Below are 19,996 nucleotides of genomic sequence, written 5' to 3' on the forward strand. Positions count from 1 at the left end.
ATGGGGCCCACTTTCTGTGATCATCTGGGCAGATGCTATATAACAGGTTCCCAACAACTGTGGCAATGCAGAGCATTAGTGATGCTCTTTTTTTCTGTCTTCTTTTGTGGGGGTGCTCAATGTTTTATTACTAAAGGCCTTGTTTTGTTTACGGGGTGCTATGAGCTGTCTTGTGGCCGTTGCACATGGCGGGGGAAATGGAATGGATGCTCTTGTGAATCCTCCTGGATTTAACATTGTTACATAGGTATCTTTGAGTGAGGACCCTTCTAGTCCATGTTTCTTCAGTCTAAAACTTGAATCCTCAAAACCCCTATGTAGCTGAAGTTCCCCAGGATCTACGTTCACACAAGACATCCTAAATGTGGTGTTGTCTAACTTCTTAGGGGTCTTGCTGTCTGAAGGAATCCACAGCTCTGAGAGAGAGAGACACTGTGCATGAGGAAAGCTGGGTACCTGGGAATAGAAGCCATGGGAGGAAGGAGCACATGCAAGGAGCCCCTTTCTTGGCCCTGCACATGCTGGATCAGTCCTGCCACCCAGGTCTTGTTCATAGGCCCTGTCTGGCACATGGGGCCAATCATCTGGCTGTAGGGGAGAGGTGGCAGTGTTAATTGCCACCATTTCCAACAGCACCAAATTTTCAACCCCCCGAGGAGCCCTGTGGGCTAGATGATAGTTGAGCAGGCCAGAGGTTGAGCACCACTGCTCCAAAGGAACAGTCAGTTCTTGTATGCAATGTGGGATGTTTCCAGTAAAAACCATTGAAAGTTCCCTTTCCTGACTGCCATGGGTTGCTGCTTAGGGTAGTTGTAGGGTGCTGGGAATCCAGCTCCTCCAGACAAATGAGGAATTTGAACTCTGAGATCTCTCGCATCTTGGGCAAATGCTGTAACCAGACAGGAAGTTGGTAACCTTGGTCCTGTTTTCTTCTTCCTGGTTCTGAGAGAAAGTGCTGGCTTAAATACCTAACTCCAGGAGAGAGTTCCTGGCTCCAGAATCCTGAATTGAGGAGTGTCAAGAACCACTTGAGTCCCTAAAGCAGTGTGCAATAGGGTAGAAGAGTAGGGCTCTCATTAAGAAAGTAGCTCTGGACACTTTAGCTTTTCTATGCTTGATGTAGAAAAGCTATGTTAAGTGCCCTTTTCATAGATCCTTTCCTGGGAGGGTGCTAGAAAGATGCCTCTGATCTGAGAGTTGATTTAAGTAGTTGCAGGGTTAATCATGGTGCTCTTTCTTCTGCTATATTAATTCAATATACTTGGGAAGTTTGGCAGTAGAATCTTATTTCATCAAGCAGTTGTCCTTGCAGCCTGGCTGTCTCTCCCCATGTGCACAGTGCTGTTCATCCTTGCAGCCTTCTAGTCTGTGCTGATAGGTTATGACTTTTAATACAACTGTATAAGCAGAGGTAAGGGGTGAAAAAGGACTACCACCAAGCCAGGACATCAGCTGCCTAATCAGTATTATCTTAATCGATTCCAATTTTCTCTCCTTTGCCACTCACAGTTTGTGAACGTCTCCTATGGAGACCTGAGGAACAAATAGTTCTCAGTAGGAACATATCTCCTATTGTATTACCTTACAGAAAAGCTGTGGAAGCCTACCCTGACCTCCCTCATTTGTCCTGCTTCACACCTGCTGGCTGCTCAGAGCCTGCCTGAACCTCTTAGTGACGGGCATGACCTGTGCCCTGCCACAAATGCCCCATCAGCTGGTGGATAACCCTACAGAGGAGACAGACTAGGGTCTAGGCATGTCGACAGACACTGTGGCCCAAGGGGTATAAGGCCCAGGAGCACCAATGAGGGGACAGGGTGAAAGCTAGAGGCTGCACAGAGTAGGGCCTGAAGGACTGTGCATAGGCTGGCTGGTGTAGTGGCCCCAGTGAGGGGGCATAAAGGCCAGGGTACATTTGAGGACACCTGGGGCCAGTTGTGGGCTGAAAGCTGTGTGTGGCCCAGCAAAGCGGGTGAGGGAGTTGGAAGTCATCTTTGGATGCCATCTGTGAGGCATGGGACATGGTGTTGAGGTGGTTTGGAGCCATGTATTACACCATTGGCAGTCCACCTAGGAACAACTATTCAATTCCAACTAAGGCATGGCAGGAGAGTCAGGTGGACAGGTCAAGGACTGAACTGACTTTCAGACTGTGCCCTGTCACAGCATTAAAGAAGGGATGATCTACATTTATCAGTTTATGGTAATACACTCAAACTGCTGGTGTGGACAAGGCAGTCCTTCAGAACTAGGGCTGTTCAAGATTTTAAGTACTGATTCCGCAATACCATTTTACCCCATGGTAAATAGCCAGTGTTAAATACCGTTTTTCCTCTACAAACATTCAGGCATGCATAATATGCATGCATATTCCTTCAGACGCACCTAACCCTGCATAGAATTACCCCCTACTAAAACAGCTGTATAAATACACAAGCCATAACTGTTAAAGTTATGTTGTTAATAAAATCCTGGTACATTTACATAAATGACAACATTAATGTACAGTTAAAAGAGCAGGCAATATTACAGCAACAAAACAGAACCTATGCTTTTGTACAGAGAGCTGGAGCAGCTTTTTTGAAAATATTTTCCCGTATACATCTTTTTGCAGTATTTTCCAAGCAGGCCAGTGATAATTCTTGAACCACCTCTATGGCTTTCAGAGAATAAATAGGGCTACTGAAAGCTGGTGCTTTTTCAAAGCATGTGTATGCAAGTAAAAAACAGAAAACTAGTGTGTGCTTACAGGCGAATTCTGATTAATAGTTTTGTCTATCAATCAGATCACTGATCCTTAACTAACTAAAGCCCTCTCTTGTCACACGCAGTCTGCCTGAGATTTGAAATCCTTGGGGAGGAAGGTAGGTTCTCAGGTTTTGACTGATTAGCTAGACATGCTGCAGTCTGCCCTTCCTTTCCCCTCCTCCATGATTCTGCTTTTCAGCTGAGGCTGCGGCCAAGCTGAGCTGCTGCCCATCACTGGATCTAGGATTTCAGTGTTCAAATTTCCAAGAAACACTGACTCTACATTGGAAGCTTTTCCTTCCCCTCTGCAGGCTATAACGAATGGAAGCATTTCAGCCAATGCTTTCAGTATGTGCCAACACAGACCAGCAAGGAATGTCTGAAGGGTTTGTGCATGGTGTTTTCTTTCTTTTGGGTTTGTTGTTGTTGTTGTTATTTTTAAGATAACGGTTATAGTAGGATAAGTGGAAGTCACTTGCCTTCCTCAAACTTTGCTTCCAAGTCTGCTTGCAAAAAATCCCTACACATCCACCCTGCATCCCTTCTGAAACTTTACAATACACTTTGAATTGCAAAAAACACTCTGTCTTATGTGTATCTCCCCATTATTCAGATAAACAAAGGCTCAGAAGAAGCCTGCTCTAAAAGAATCTTCCCATTTGTGCCAAGAGAAATAGGGTACATTTTGGGCATTTGGGTTGAGACATCTAGCTTTAAATCCTATAGCCCAAATGTTTCGTATAAGTAGAGGGCAAAGCTAAAAGTTAGCATGTTCAGGCACTGTGCACTAAAGATGGTCCTCTCTGTAATGTAAGTGAGGGGAAGAAATAACCCCATTCTGCAGGTGGGGATATGGAAGCATGGTCATGACTCGCTTAAGGCCACAAGTTAAAAGTCAGGGCTGGGATAAGAACTCAGAACTACTGAGTGGGCATGTTTTTCTACTACCAGAAAGAGAGAACAAAGCATCCAGGAGCTCTAAGCAAGGGGTCTACTGTCTAAGTACTACCCATATTATTGGACTAGGCCTCTTAATGCTGCAATACATTTTATTATACCACCTGGTACAGCATTAAAACAAACATTTCCTGTCATGGCATCAGTCCTCAACTTCACAGGTGACATTCACAGGCTGTTTTTAAAAGGTGGGTTTATGTAACAATAGAAGACATTCTAGCAAACCGTTACTGGGTAGGGGCAGGCTCTCCTTTCAGACTGGATCAAAATCATAATGACTATTGGCAAGGGCTGAACGCAGCTAAAACAGAATGAAACCTGGCTAAGTTCTCCACATCAGGTTCTACCATAAGTGAATAATTTTAGTGCTCTATATTAGTCTCTTTCACCTCTACTCAGCTTGGGGGTTTACAAAGAGAATGTGTCTTAAGGTGCAAACATCTCTGGGAATATTATGATAAGAGTTTTTTTGCCATATATAAAGCTGGTGTTAATTTCTATAACTAAGTAAGTAGTCTGTGTGCACCAGTCTGTGTGTGTCCGGTCCAGTGACCTGAATGAGTAGTGGTCCATGGGATTAAAGGACTCCCTATATGTAGCCTTTTACAAGTATAACACATGTACATGTATCAGTAAGCTGGCATTTGTGGTGTGCAAATAGATGAGCTTAGATTAGCATGTTAGAAAGACTCCCAGTGTTAGGCCCAGTTATGACACTTCCAAATTCTTCATTGCCCAAGAAGCTTTTGCATTGTGCTTGTTAAAATGGCAACATGGATCTACTCTTCTGGCCAGGTTCTTCAGTTGCCACCTCTATTTTCTGTTCACACTGTACCAGTGTTGCTCTGATGCTGGGCAGCACAGAGAAAAGCCACTTCCCTTCCTTCTCAGAATAGTTACAGCATCCTAACACACATGCTCCCCAGGGAAAATTGCTGCCCTTGGGGGATCTGCTTGTAAGGGACTTTCAGCACATGCTGGTGGCTCCATAAGGTAGACAGAGAAGCCCCAGCTGCATAAGGTCCCATGCCAGTGCAGTGTGACCCGATGCTTCTGCCACTGGTTGCTTGTCTCACACTCTGGAGGTGATGTAAATAGAATGCAGCCGGCTGGCCAGTGCTGCCTGGAGGTCCCGGAGAGGGTCCAGCCCCTGCACCTTGCTGTTCCTGCCATAGATGAGCTGTTTAAATGAGTCCTGGTCCAGCAGAGAGCTCATGTGTTTGAGGAAGAAGCCTTCACAAAACGAGGCCAGTTCAGGTGCACTGTGAATCTGTAACACACAACAGGATTCATCAGCTTTCTCCCCAAGTCCTGCAGATTCAAGCACATTTCTGCCATTGCTACTTACAGAGTCATTTCCTTGACTTTTTCATTGAATGGAACTTGTCTGTAAAGCTAGGGAAGATATGCTTTAACATTGTTGCTGATAAATGGTGATGGAGAAGGTGTCTATGCTGGTGACCCCTTTCCCTGCTCTGTATGAGCATGTCTGTGTGTGAGCGGAAAGAGGAGCTCATCCTAATATGATACCTGTCAGGGGTTAAAGTACCTTTTCATTTCTAACCCTTTGATCTCCTGCTGTTGGCTGAGCCACAGTCCAGCAATCCTTGAAGGAGAAGAGCAGCTGGTTGGCGAAATGTCCAAGGTACCCATTTTGTTGTGCAAGTGGAATTCCATGCTTTGCATCATGTTAAAACAATGAGACTAACCAGATGGTACATAGCAGTAGTGGCCATGGGAATACACTGCATATGATATGAGGTTCAGTCTTGGAACAAGGGGGTGAATAAAGGTGGCAAAATCTACTCTAATCAAATGCCTGTGAATATGTCACATTGCTCCTTTTGGCTCGACAGCTCCTGAAGAATCTTTTATTGTCCCAGTAATAACTTATGTTGTTGCCTCTGTGCCAGTATCGCTGTAACTGAGCCTGCTTTAACCCGGAGAATGAATGTGATGCCAACATTAAGAAACAAAGCCCCACAAAAGTTTGGGGAACTTTAATAGCAATAGAAATATCTTTATGAAAAATGACCTAAAGGCCCCCTCCCCCACCACCACGGTCTTCCTTTTTAATTGTTTCCTTTTGGCTAAAGAGAATACAAAAAGCAGAATGGAACAGATCAGCCCAGTATCATTGCATATAATGCAGAAAGGAAACAAGTGGGAAGAAAAACAACATTGAGTGTTTAAAAGTTCCTTCTGCTCCAAGTTTCCCTTATCAGTCTAATCTCCTGCTGGATTCCAAGAATGCTGGATTGTTTTTCCATAGTATTACTGGTAATGCAGGTTAGATCTGTTATTTTAAATATGAACTCAGCAGATCACAGTTTATTGTCCTTTTCAAACTAGAACTGCCTGAACTTCTGTAAATAGGAACCTGATACAGAATCTCACTGTGTTGGCAAATTTAGTGTAGAGTTGGCCCACCCAGCATGTCTTATATCCCTAGTGCGTCTTCTTCCAAGACTAATGCCCACAACAGCAGACCGCAGAAAACAGGTGAAGTATTTCAGTTCCCATGAGTGTCAGTGTTGCTTAAATATAGCCTGGCTTTTACCTTTGCATATTTATAGATGTTAACAGAGTTATCCATACTGATGGTCTGGGCACACAGGATCTCGCAGTGTCTTTGGAGGCCATCCAGTTGAAACAGGCTGGCAGCTGACAACAGCTATTGGGAAAAGAAAGCAGCTACTCAAGGACAAAGGCAAAAGGAAACCAATGACCTCTTCCCCACGGCATCTTGTAACTACTTCTCTTTTAGCAGTTCCCAAATTGACAGATTGCACACCACCAATTAAAAATGATACAACCTTAAGGTACCACCAGCAATTTGTTCAGTTCACCCTTAAGTACCACTAGCAGATTTTTGTCATATAAAGTAATTGTAATACAATTACTTTATAACGCATACTACATATTGGGAACTGCTGGGTTAGGCCTTCCTGTGAGATCGACAAGTACAGCACTGACTGAAGGAAGGAAGCAAAGCCTCCCTCTATTCTTGAGTCTGTGCTCCTCCTGAAGCATCAGACAGGAGAGAGACACTTACTCCACAGTCTGTCACCTGATTTCATCTTCCTCTTGGCTGGTCCATGATTTAGGTGACACACTATGGAGTCTTCATGCTAGGCTGCTGGTTTTTAATGCAGCCCAAGTGATGGCTGACTAAATGACGTTGCTGTTTGATGGTTTGTGTATAATACGTAGGCAGCCTAAGTGCAGTTTTGCTGTACTTCACAGAAGCAGCGCCGGAAGTGGTACTATGGTAGCAGTCTGTCTTGTACCCACGGCCTGTCGCTATATCATCGTGTCAGCACTGAGCTTCACTGGCAGAGCACGGCAACTGCATCTGTTCTATGTCTGAACGCTTGAGTTTGCTTAACATATATGGATGCCAGAGGGAAATCTCTCCCTCATGTCCTGTGTTCTGTTACACATTCCAAGAGGCCTGTTTTCTAAGAGCAGGAGGGGTTCATATACAGAGCTTCTATCTGTGTTCATATGAGCTAAATCCCCCTCAGCTCTCACAACCACAGGATGATTTGGTGGGTGGAGGGGTGGTGATCTGACGCAGCCGATAAACCTGACAGCACCTCGAAGACTAATTGCTTGCTGGGGAACCGTACAGGTGCTGAGTATCCCTTTAGTCCTTATAAGTAATGCTTATGATTGATTTTCCTAACCCAAAAGAACGAACTTTTTGAAAACCATAAAAAATCATGAAAGGTGAATATGCTTTTGATCTCCTAAAGAAAAATGCTGGATGGTGGAGAGCTCACTGGAGATTTTTAACACAGTTGTCTGTGTGCTTAAAGCAGCCACTGTATACTGGTCTTTGTATCAGTGAGAACCTGTGTAAAAATATCAGTAGCTGCTCTTAGCGCCTAGCAATTTCTTGTCAAGCAACATTGACGGTATGTGCTTCCTACACTAAGGGTTCATATGTTCCTGTTGGATTTTCCCTTCCAAACCTTGTCGTGCCGCAATGCATTTGGCAGAAAGTGGAAGCAAACATTCTCACCTCTAAGATATCGGCTGTGGGAATTTCCATGGATTCTGTTCCTCCATAATATAAATACTGCATCAGCATCTGAAACAGGAAGAAGGCCAGGCATGAAGCTGTTGTCACTCAGGATGCAGAGGATTTTGAATATCCATGATGCCCTTGCTGAGCAAACAGAAATCCTTGCTTCTACTTCCCATGGCACCCTGGCTCTTGGCAACAGCTCTGGCATTTTCTAACACTCCAAGTGTGCTGCTTTCCAACGCTGTTTTCTTTCTTCTGGCTTTGAAAGGGCTGTGTCAAGGAGTTTAGGCCAAAGGTTCACCATGTATCTCTGAGCAACATGAATGTCCCTGTTTAAAACACTGCGTGGGTCCTGTTTTTTGTAAAGCCTTGCAGGCTGGCCACACAAAGAGCAACCTGTCAGCTGAGCCAGTGAAAGCATCTGCGGGCAAGCTGAGTATATGTGTGCCATGCTAAGCCTGTCACATGTTGATGGTTTCCTTTCCCACACCAGCAGGTAACCCCAGGAGCTGGGAAGGAAAAAGGATTCATATGGCTGAGAACAGATAGATAAGGCTTACCCCTATCTCTCTCTTCCTGCCATGCACCCCTCCTTACTGCTCGTCACAGAATCAAACCATTGTCCCCTCAAACTCTTTTCCTTTCCCATAAAAAGGTAGCTCATTTTTTTCACTTCAATGGAGACTGTGTTTGGAGTCCCATTATTCTAAGTCAGTGCTTCCCAAATTTGGTTGGGGCTGTGCACACCTTTATAACTGTGTGAAACAGCTATAAAAGAAATTAACATTTTCCACTACAACTACACTGTAACCTCCCTAGCAATCAGAGAGAGTTAAGAGCTATTCCTCCTTTCTCTTCCTTTCCATCTATTTATAATTCCCCTTTCCTAGTTCTTCTTGTGTACCCTCTAAGAATTGGCTGCACACTCCAGCTTGGGAAACGCTCCTAGATGCTGTAAAGATATGAGGGATCCCAGTGCTCCAAGTACTGCTTTTTCTACTGATACCTAGCTTTCAATTCACTCCTTCTCAGTATCCTGGGGCTCAGAGAGGCAAAGTGACTTGACCAAGATCCTTCAGTAGGGCAGTGTCAGAGCCAGGAATAAGACTACAGGTCCAGTGCTGTAACTAGCTCGCTATGCTGCCATTCCTAAATGCCGTAAAAATAACAAATTTATCAGCCCCCAAATCACCCCAAGTTAGTGACCACTATTTTGCACCCCTCTCCTTTACTAGAAAGAATTTGAGTCTTTCTCCCTTGAGCGGTCACTGTTTATAGGTTTCACTGTATTTTTTTCAATCTACTGCTCCCTTCCCAAGAGGAAAACTCCTGTCTTCACGTTCCCCCACCCCCCGCGCCCTGGTTTCCTGCAGGCACCACAGCATGAAAATCACATCCAAGAACTATAAAATTTCTCTGAAAAAAAGACCTTGTTTTTCCTTGGTTACAGAGACTTATTACACTTACTTTCTTCAGTGACGGACCCAAGTTGCAGAGTTTAGATGCACACACTGAAATTGCTATTCAATAGGAATTCAAAACACAGGAAACCCAGTTCTGATAAAGCAGGAGAGATGTTTTAAGTGATCAGATTATTCCCATTGCATGCACAGATACTCTGCTGATGACCACAATGCATAGAAACATTCTGAGAGCACGCCAAGATGCGTCCTAAACACTTTGAAAGTCTGTAGAACTATTTCACTAACTGTTTTGTGCTTTCAAATATTCCCTATTCTGCACATTTCTTCTTAATTTGAAATGCAGATCTGGAAAGCTGGAACAACTCCTAACTATTGGATTTCACTGACCCGCTTTTTAAAAAAATATATACCTACCCTTTTTTCATCATGAATGAATCTCCCTTAGGTCACTTAAATATGGAAAAGTCAACAGAAGTAAAAGTGGAATTCTCAACTTTAAGTCTTTAAAGGGAGCTTCACAGATTTCTGATTGTCTGATTTGAATTAATATGAAGCCTGGCAGTTCTCCGGCTCTAACCAGGCTTATTTTTTTGCTTAACACAGCATGAAAATTGCGCCTGGGAACCTCCAGAACTACAAAACTCCATTCAGTACAAGACCTTGTTTGTCTTCCTCTGTGGAGGAGATCAGCTGCATAAAAGCAATCCAATTGCGCTCTTTTCAGAGCTAGGTCCAAGCTGAAAAAGTTTGGATGCAGATCAGAATATGCAGAGATGTCTGAATCAGACCCTTCTCTGTAATTAGCATTTATCTCTGGCTAAACCACTGACATTCTTAACTTGACAGTAAACTCCGGAGGAGATGAAGAATAATAATAAAAAGGGTGTTTATAATCTACATACCTTGAAAATATTATACTTCATATCACTAATTTCCACTGTCTTACTGCCTTGGCTGTCTTGTTCTGTTTTATTGGTCATCAGGGTCTTAAACCTGAGAGAATAGAGGCAAACATTTGTTTTAATAGATTTTTATTGCTCCATATCCCTGTGGTTTAGATCAGCTGTAGGAGGCAAAGAGAAAAGGGATACGAATTAAAACCATCTGACTTATCCTTATATTTTCAAAACAATGAATGCATTTCCAATGTCTTAAGGCTTTTTCATATGTGCAAGTGCCGCAGCGCCAGACACTTTGAAAAGCGCCCAGCGCTGCAATGCAAGTAGTTGTATAAGTGGTGAAACGTGCGTCAGCAGGCAGAAAATGGCAGTGGTGCACTTTTGAACTAAAGCACCTCGGAGGTGCTTTAGTTCAAAAGCGCATCAGTGCCATTTTCTGTGCGCTGACACGCATTTCGCCACTTATACAACTGCATGTGGCGCAGACTCGATTAATCGAGTCTGCTCCAAAGTGGCGAATCCCCAGCAGGTTGTGGGACAGAAAGGTATGCCCCCAGAGAGCAGATGAGGACATTTACGACAGCTCTATTTTAGAAACCCACAATCTGACCCTTGCCTGTGTGATTCTTGTTAAAACTGCTGAAGAACCATTTAAAATCAATGGCATTTAAACTTATTGAAAATGAGTGAGAAGGAGGTGAATCAGGCCCCTTGATGCTGTACATTACACCAGTGTATATCAAAGCAAATCACTTACAAAATCATTGAACAGTGGAGAATCCTGGAGAATATTTTGTAAAAATCTAGACATGGAGTACAAAGGGGACAGATTTGTTATTCCTCTTTGCACTGCAGCAAAAGGGCCACATTCTGGCTGTGATTCCTTTGAAAATTTCTAGGGAGCTCTGAGGAGGAGCATAGCACTGTTATGAGCATGGAGCATCATTCTCACCACAGCCATCCAGCAGTGCTTAACTAACTGGCCATTCTTTGGTGAAAGTTGCCAGCCAGCTGCACTTCCTCAGGTTGCTCTAATCTGCACTGGGGTTGGAGAGAAAAATCTCTAATGCTGCAAAGAATCTGGTACTAGAAATCTTTTGGCTTGAACATGCAAACCCTAATCCACAAAATTAGTCCCTACTCATCCTGGCAGCCCCACTTGCAGCTACTGGTGATTAACGCCTGGTCATATGAGTAAGGGACTACAGGACAGGTCCCTCTAATACCCATCCATACTTACCTGTGAGCAACACAGCTTCAGGGAGTACATATAGCTCATAGAGAATGACTCTTACCTGTTGGAAGCAGTAACCAGTAGAACTTTATGTGCATAAAACAGTTTTCCTTCCACTAGAAACGTTACATCAGACATTTCTTTATTGTTTAGAAAGTGGGGATCTATTGGAAAAAGAGAAGGGGGGAATGGGGAAAGAATTAGAAAAAGTGTGTCATGTCAAAAAGAAAAACCACCAGGGACAAAGTCTCAAAACAGGTCATGATCATCTCACCTAACCGCGCTGGGAGCGTCTTTCGGATTTCAGGAATGCTAGGGATAGGACCACTCCCATAGCAGTGGACAAAGATGGTGGCAAGCTGCTGGTTAATGGAGTCATTCTGCAAGGAAGACAAAATACATACCGTTAGTGCTTCAGGATAAACTGGTCCCACGGGATTGCTGCTTGCAGCATGAGACAATCTTTCCTTGATGCCTTTACTAATTGTAGAGAATGTTTTGTCTAAAAGGGAACCTAAGCACAAGGTGAATTTCACCCTGACTGACTGACCTCAGCAGCAGTATCTAGCAAACATCTGCCACAAAGAAAGATTTAATCACTTGATCCTTCACTCCTTACCTAGCAAGCTCCCCTAACTCCAGTACAATCAAGCCAACAGTCTTTTTTTAACCATCTGGAAACACAATTCCTAGCACATCTGTTTGTTTCTTGGACTTTTGAAGCTCAAAACTTGAATTACATTTTAGCCACTCAGTGCAGTGATACAGGCCTGGCCATGCACCGGTTGATTTCAACAGGAGCAACAACACTCCGATTTTTCATTAAAAGAAGGAACAGAAGGACATTCTGTTATTGAACAACAACAGCATTTATAACATTCTAAGGTAGTAGATAAGAGCCTGTGTTCCTCAGCATTTTCAGGTAATCCTTTCCTTTACAGTGAACCTACTTAATCCTAAAAGCCAATCACTAAATTGGGGTTTAGAGCATGATTGCCATTTCCATTCAAATGACTGCCTTTGCTATAGAGGAAGCATGTATATATAATCCCTGTCGTCTTGATCCTTGGTCATTCAGTATTATAGAAGCTTGGGTAAACACAGCCAGGGCTCGCTTTACATCCATAATTCATAGGGGCTCTCACAGAGATTTACATTGGTTCTGGTTGTACAAACAGTAGTAGAATAATTGCAAAACTCTTGGCTCCAACGATTTGAACTTCATATTCAGAAAAGAAGAACGATTACCTTGCTGGTTTTGAGGATATCAAACATGAGCTGCAGCCCTTCGTTAACCAACTCTTCATTATAGTCTTCTTCCTTAATAGTGACAAACTCCCGTAAGAGGGTCTGGACGACTGAATAACGAGATTGGTAGAAGGTCGTCCGTAATGATTCAATCCATACATGGAGCTTCCACGGGACTCCTGTAGCCAAACACAAACACCAAACAGAGTGTGATTTAAGTGCTGAAAGATCTGCGAGTGGATATTTCCTTCCCTAATGGTAGTTATTAACAGCTGCACCTTTTACATACTGCAACCAATTTAGCTCTACAATACACATGGCTGGCAGATAAAGATGGGGAAACGGAGTTAAAAACAAAAGTAGCTTTTTGAGGAAATACTCAAGGCCACGGAGAAAATCGGCGTAGAACTGAAGATTAAACCTTGGGAATTCCTGTTTCTTACCAATCCAACTGTATTTTTTACCATCCTTTTTATGCCCTGTTTTTATCCACAGTCAGAGCAACAATATCAAATCAAAGTAACTTCTGAAACTTAGCTGTATCATTACAGCATATTCAAGAGCCAATCCTATATAATAAATTCACTGCAAGACCTTTAATTCAGTAAGACAGTTCTTTTGTTCGGATAAGCTAAAAAAGCACATTCAAAGTCATCACTCTCCTACCTTAAAGGCAGGGGAATGGGTGCAAGCGACTTTGATAGGGTCCATCTTTAAAAGCCTGACTTGGGGCATTTCAAACAGAGCCAGAGTTTTCAGAGAGTCTGGACACCCCGCACACTGCTGGACTTCAAACAGAAAACTTAGCAGCTCTGACCCTTAGGCAACTCCAGATGGCCAGCCGGGAACTGGGACCTGCTAAATCAGTGAGCCCTTGTGAAACTGTGGGTGTCAGTGACCAATAAGAGGTTTGCTATTTAAATGAGGCAATTTTGAACCTAAAACTTGTGGCAGTTCTGAAACTGATGGTGCCAGTCTTCCAATTAATACATGGTCTCTGTACTGGCCGTGAGACAAGCTATTAGGCTTCCTTAACCTTTGGGGTTCTTTGAACCTGTGGTAAAGAACTTGCCTTACCGAGTGCCCTGAGCTCCATGGTGATGTCAACGTAGCCGTGTTCGGCACTGTAATACATGGCCTCCTGCAGAGCCTTCATCCTGGTCTTACAGAGTCTGACCTGCCCCTCATTGGAGCTGCCTTGACTGGAGGTGTCACTTTCCACGCCCTCCGCCAAAATTTCTTCCAGCGAGAGCACATCTCCCTTCAGCTGCTGGGGCTGGGTCAGGAGTTTGCGGAGCACATTTCTGCACAGAAAAAATAGTAGTATTGACTCCTAACAAACAACTAACCAGTCAGGCTGAGGCATGGCAATCTGGGCTCAAAAAAAAAAAGGCTTAGTAAGTAATTTATTTCCAGAAACAAACTCTCCCTTTTCCCTGAGAGAGAGATTTGGTTCTCTCTAATGACTGGATCTTCAAACACTAACATACTGGTTTGTGTCCAGTTCCTCTGTCAGAAAATCTAAGCTATGAATATGGCTTTGTGCCATCAAATAGTGTGAGACTTATGGTATTTGAGTGTCCCCCCCACCCTCCCCCCACACACACACACACACAACAGCACTAGACTTTACAGGATCCTCTTTGGAATACCTCCCTTTAGACATGAGGAGCAATGGAGGACAGAGATATGCTATCCCAGGTCATGTGCCAGCATTCAGCTCTTGCACTGAACTGCCACTAGCTGGTGCTCTCTGTGCATAGACAACACAGTGTGACTTGTTCTGCCTGAATAGATCCTGCTTAATTTCATGCTTTAGGATTATCCTGTCTCACAAATATCCAGAAATGGGCCATTTAACTTTTCTGTTTGCAGTCAGATGATACTGCAGAAAGAAGGGGATAAAAACCAGTCCCAAAACAGATCTAAAAGTGCAGTGCTTCTCAGTAGAGAAGAGCACTGTGAGTTCCACATCTGCTCTCTCTTAGGTAATGTTTGTATTAACACAGTTTTCTTGGGGGGGGAGGGGAGGCCTAATGTACCTGATCAGGCAGGAGAATGTGCACCTCCGGAGGTACATTAGGCCTTACCTTGGTGCTAAGGCTTAATGCAGACATATGGCACCAATGTAAAGCAGGGTTGATGCAGGGTGACTTAATTTTGTAAGTAACCAGTGTTGTGCTGCGTGGGTGTAAGCTACACTGGCCATCACTGCAGCCCATCTGCATTAGGGGTTTGAACTGTTGTAACTACATTGGTGTGGTTAAACCAATGCTAATTTCCCTAATGGAGACAAGGCTGAAAGGGCTTGCAGATCAGTTTACAAGTAATAAGATGTTATTTCTAAGTAACAACCCTCCAAGCTCAGTCTGGGATGGAAATGCCAAACTGGCTTTTCACTGACTTACAAAACATCACAAGCAATAGAAGGTTCCCCAGGCTGATGGTTACCTTTGAAGCCCGGTTGTGATTCAATCCTGTCTCGAGACACACCCATCTGACCTGCTCTCCTCAGAAGTTTGCCCTGCAGTTCCAACTTAATTAGCAATTCCACTGATGCATGACCCAGAGCAAAACCCAGCTCACTCTAAGCTTAGCTGTGCTGGCTCTGCAGTGCAGACAAGCAGAAAAATGTTATTTGCTGACTTTTGTGGCTAAAATAGAAGAGGCAGATCGTATTCCACCTGGTAGGCAAAGTGGATTTAGGTGGTGTCACGTGCCCCTATTTGACCCTGCTCAGGGCCCTGAAAAACAGAGAAGGTGGATGGGTTTCTCTGCTGCTCTTTGATTCTTGGTGACTCAGGGCCTTGTTGCACAGTAATTTTGGGTGACTTCTGGAATTCTTAACCCGTGGACTGCCCGCACATTAACACCTGAAACTGGATTTAAGCACTCCTTTGGTGGCTCAAAGATCTGCCACTCCAGGGCTGGATCATCTCTGATCCCTGTACTCAGCTTGTGTTACAGTGAGATGTAGGCACTGTAGGCCAGAGGGTCCCAACCCCAGTGGTACCAGGCTGCAAAGAGTTGGCTGCCAGTCCACGGGAGGGTTGGCTGCCAGACAGGAAGTTTGGAAGCGACTGGCATACTGCGGACCAGCAACCAACCCTTTTTTATACTCAGTATATGTGGTGGAAGTTTTTTATACTCATATATGTTATGTGCTGGAAGTGACCAGCATACTGTGGACTGACAGCCAACCCTTTTTTATACTGGGTATAAAAAAAAGGGTTGGCTGCCAGTCCACAGTATGCTGGTCACTTCCGGTCTGCAGTATGCTGGTCCACAATCTAAAAAGGTTGGGAACCAATGCTCTGGGCTACACCTTAATATAAACACTCTGCCTGCTCCCCCTTTCTCCTGCCCGAGCAGACCCACTGCCCCCCACCCCACCCCACCTCTCCCCAGCACCCTAGATCCCCACTCACTGCTTCCAGCACCCCTTGGTTACTTGTATACTTATGGCTGCCCATGCTGGTTGTCCCAGGGAAGCAGGCAGGGCTCAGCCAGGGGAAGAGCAGCAGCAGCAGCAGGGTAATGGTGGTGATGGCCTGGCAGGCAGATTAACCATACCCTGCCTGCTCACCTGGGACAGACAGTGAGGGCAGCCACAAGTTAAGTGGGGTGGGATAGGAGGGGAGAAGCCCCAGGGATGGGGGAGCAGAAGGGAAGCCTGGCATAGGAGGAGGGGATGATTCTTACCTTCCAGTCCTCCAGGCCCCTGCTGGCCTGAACATCTGAATGCTCCAGATTTGAGCTAGCACTAACACTGATCAACTTTTGTGCGGCTCACACTGTAAGGTGTAACAGGGCCCTCAGTCTTAGGACAGAAATAATTGTGTGTTATAAAACCAGGCGCGTTAGTGTTCTTCAGGGTGGAATAGGATCTTGCTTAGATACCTAAATTCAGCTAGGTGCCTAATAGAGCCTGGCCCTAATTCTACAAATGCAAAAGGACCACACACAAGGCACAAATCCCAGTCATTTTGCTATAAGGATTATAGAAATCATAGAGAAGTCGGGCTGGAAGGTACTGCAAGAGGTCATCTAGTCCAATGCCCTGCCTGAGGCAGGACTGGTCTTTCAGATACTTTGTATTGTACCCCTTCAAAAACAAAGGAAGGGACCATGCACACTAGAATCAGAGCAGTGCCAGGACACTCCATTGGATTTCAAAGGTGGCTCTTGCCAGAAAGGTGCTTGCACCATTTTCTAGACCAGAGCAGATTGGGATTTTTGGTCAGAGAACTGTTGTAAATCTGCTACAGATTTGGTGGGGTGGAAGTAGCTTAACAGCACTATTCTCCAGTAAAAACAAAACAGAACAACCACCTCTGCAGTGAATTTTTACAGTAAACATATTTAAAATGCATCACGCATAAGGTTTTTTAAACAAGACTGAGCAAGGACAGAGGTTTACCTGTGCCCATGGGCAGCCGAGTGGCTAAAGCAGTTCATGTCTTCATGTAGTGATGAGGACATCCCATTGACTTCCAGCATACTCAAGAGGGGATCTGCACCCCGGCTCAATAACAAACTGACCAGTTCATAGTTCCCTAGAGAAGGAATCAAGAAAAAAGGTGATGGTAATTCCATTTGAGGGGAATTCTTTAAAAGGCCTAATATAGAAATGCTGTCGGCCTGTTCATGTTGGATACTCCTGTAGCAAACTCCTGCTGAGGATCTTAAAGCATTCCAAAAACATTCATTAGACTTCACAACACCCCCCAAGAGATAAGTAAAAGATCCCCACTTGCACATGGTAGAAACTAATACAGAAAGAAGCTGTTCAGTGTCACACAGCTAGGTAGACATAGATTTGAGAAGGCATGTCTCCTCTCCCATTCTGTATATATAAATAACCGGTACATATTGAAACTTTAAAAACCATCAAATTTCCCTAATGTACTATATATATCACCTTGAAACCAGACTAGTTACTGGCAGATGTACATGCATCTGGTTTCAGTAGGGACAGATTCTCAGCTGAGTTTCTCTCCTGCTGAGTACAGCTGAAGGGAGTGGCCAAAAGGCAGCCTGGCCGCTGCCCTCAGCCCAGGAATCATCTTGTAGCCAAATACAGCTGGAGCAGTATGCACTGATGGGCCATGTCCTTTGTCTGCCCGATTCAGCAGAGGTTGGAGAGAATGGTGGTGAGGAGCCAGCTACAATGTACTGCTTGGAGACTACATGTTTATACCCCTGGGGTGGCACAAAAGAAGTGGAGCAGGCCAGAGAATCCACACCATTGTAGTTAGGCTCTACCATATACCAATTATGACACAAAAGAGAGAAAGAAAACTCAAATGTTAGAATATATGTGGTGGAAAGTGATGACGATGATATTGAAACTAATATAAGCTTGCTTGTATTTGATGAAAAGCTGTGGCATGGCACCTGGATGGGTAATACCTTCAGAATTCTAGTCTTTTGACAGCAAATAAGATAATAGAAATTTCTTCATATAACTGAGGGAAAAACTGCTTTGAAAGAGAAAGAGAGGACTTGCACATCAACTGTTTTAGTTCTTCTATTATGACTGGATTCTCCTGAATGAAACAGCTATAAACAGTTTTGCTGGGATATTTTATTTGGGCATAACTTAATACCAATATAAATTATTAATATAAAATTTAAATATATTAATACCAATATAACTGCTAGGTCTATCCCTATTTTTTTTTTTTTATCAGTGGGAATCTAGAGTCGGTGAAACATACCCAAGATAAATGGCTGTGTTAAGTTTCATGACAATACTATGTGAATCCTTTAAAAGATTAGAGGGTATCTCAGTCCTTTTCCTTGGTTTCCCTGTTGAAGCCAATGCCAGGAGGTGATAATTGATGCCAGCTGCATATGTGGTCATTTGTCCAGTGGCCAAAAACTCATCAGCTCCTTCCATATGGTAACAGCTTGTGGTCCCTGCTAACCTGGGCTGAATGCCCACATGTTATTTAGGCATGGAAATATGCTGTCCTTTATTATGCCACCCCATGAGCTACTGAGTCCCACACCCACCCAAAATCTCCACTTGCTCTTTTTTTTGTGTTGAAGACCAGTGCACAGTCTAGATCTTGACATGGCCTATATCCAAGCTTGTGCCATGCTTTTTCTGTGGGCTCAGGAGACAGACAGAGGAGGGGGCAAGAAGAGAGAGAGTGTAAGCACTGTATATGACTCACCTGCAGCTGAAGCTAGTTGAAGTGGGGTCTCGGCATAGTTGTCCTCTCCACTATTAACAGCAGAGCCCTCAACATGAGCACCAGCATCCAACAGCAGCTGCAAAAGGCACAGCAGAGAACAGTAGCTCAGAACAAAGCAATTCACAAAGTCACAACAGAAGAGCCTCTGTACTGGAAAGAAAACCCATTAGGTCCATAGCACAGGAGGAAAGGACACAAAGAGAGCTTAGCAATGGTTAAGTAGCTATCATAAGGCAAGGCCATTTCTCATATTCATCCCTTTGTCATCTAAGTCTGTGACTAAAACCTAGAGACTTATAGCTAACATCTCTTTAGGGATTTATTTCTTCCTATTGCTTAACTGTACTTTATTGATAGTGAATTAAGTTGTGTTGACAAGTGCCAGACTGACAGGCCAGAGACCAAAGTCTATTTATTTTATAACTGGAATGATCCCATTCACACTAATCTGATTTCCAGACTCCAAAGACTTCTGTCATCAGAACTGCCCCACAGTCCCTGAGAAAAGTGAAAGTCCGTCTCATTTAGTCCATGCTGGAGAAGGTTGCCTAAGGGAATTAGCTCCAGAGTCCCGAGACAGGTACCTCCCAACTCTTCAGACCCAGTGGATTCTGGATAAGGGGCCTTTCTGGCTGTCAGAGCATGCACAACTGCATCTTTCCTTTTCCTAGGGAGTTCACTCCTATCCACCAGAAGGAAAGCACTTAGCAGATTTTCTGGCAGTAAGCCAGTGCTAACGGGCCATGCTAAAGAGGGGACTATATCCTTTTGAATACCTTAGGTACCAAAATACATTAATGAAGTGCAAACAGACAGTTAAATGGAGTGAGGTCAGACGGGCAGGAATCCTTCTTTTATAAATGCTTCAAAACAGGCTCCATCAGGTGTCTTTCCAGCCAAGGAGAGGTACCCAATTGACTGCTTACATGCAACAACTTCTGAGACGAGCTCTGCTCCTCTGCAGGTTAGAATAAGAACCATCCAGCTATGTGTCCTAGCGTCTATATTGCTGGCAGCCGACAGAGCTCTGCCCACTGAGCAGAAGGATCTCGGTTCTATTCTGCTTGATACTATGCACTTTGGAGTATCCACATTATGCTAGAGTAACAGTGCTCAGTATTGGCACAGATTGGACACACAATGACTGGGCCCAGTAAGTCGCATTTAACTTTTCATCATAAATACTGGTGGTGACTTTTTCCATGTAGTAGTCTATTTCTTTCTCAAGTTGTGAGATAAACCTGGTAAAT

General features: G+C 44.0%; 1 protein-coding gene across 2 annotated transcripts in view; it reads right to left on the reverse strand.

Moving 5' to 3' along the window:
• Window positions 1–2,446: 2,446 nt before the first annotated feature.
• ABTB2 (ankyrin repeat and BTB domain containing 2) overlaps window positions 2,447–19,996 on the reverse strand; it is a 189,827-nt gene continuing 172,277 nt past the window's right edge. For both annotated transcript variants that reach the window (XM_090032925.1, XM_090032924.1), the window contains 10 exons: window positions 18,726–18,822; window positions 16,964–17,099; window positions 13,621–13,847; window positions 12,544–12,722; window positions 11,570–11,675; window positions 11,357–11,459; window positions 10,065–10,155; window positions 7,733–7,801; window positions 6,266–6,379; window positions 2,447–4,975 (listed from right to left, as the gene is read on the reverse strand). In XM_090032925.1, coding sequence (XP_089889051.1) covers window positions 4,778–4,975; window positions 6,266–6,379; window positions 7,733–7,801; window positions 10,065–10,155; window positions 11,357–11,459; window positions 11,570–11,675; window positions 12,544–12,722; window positions 13,621–13,847; window positions 16,964–17,099; window positions 18,726–18,822 — 1,320 coding nt within the window. In that variant the 3' untranslated portion in view covers window positions 2,447–4,777. The remainder of the gene's footprint in view (window positions 4,976–6,265; window positions 6,380–7,732; window positions 7,802–10,064; window positions 10,156–11,356; window positions 11,460–11,569; window positions 11,676–12,543; window positions 12,723–13,620; window positions 13,848–16,963; window positions 17,100–18,725; window positions 18,823–19,996) is intronic.

The sequence above is a fragment of the Crocodylus siamensis genome, chromosome 2, assembly GCF_052110815.1.
Source record: "Crocodylus siamensis isolate JL-2025a chromosome 2, ASM5211081v1, whole genome shotgun sequence".
Classification (NCBI taxonomy): domain Eukaryota; kingdom Metazoa; phylum Chordata; order Crocodylia; family Crocodylidae; genus Crocodylus; species Crocodylus siamensis.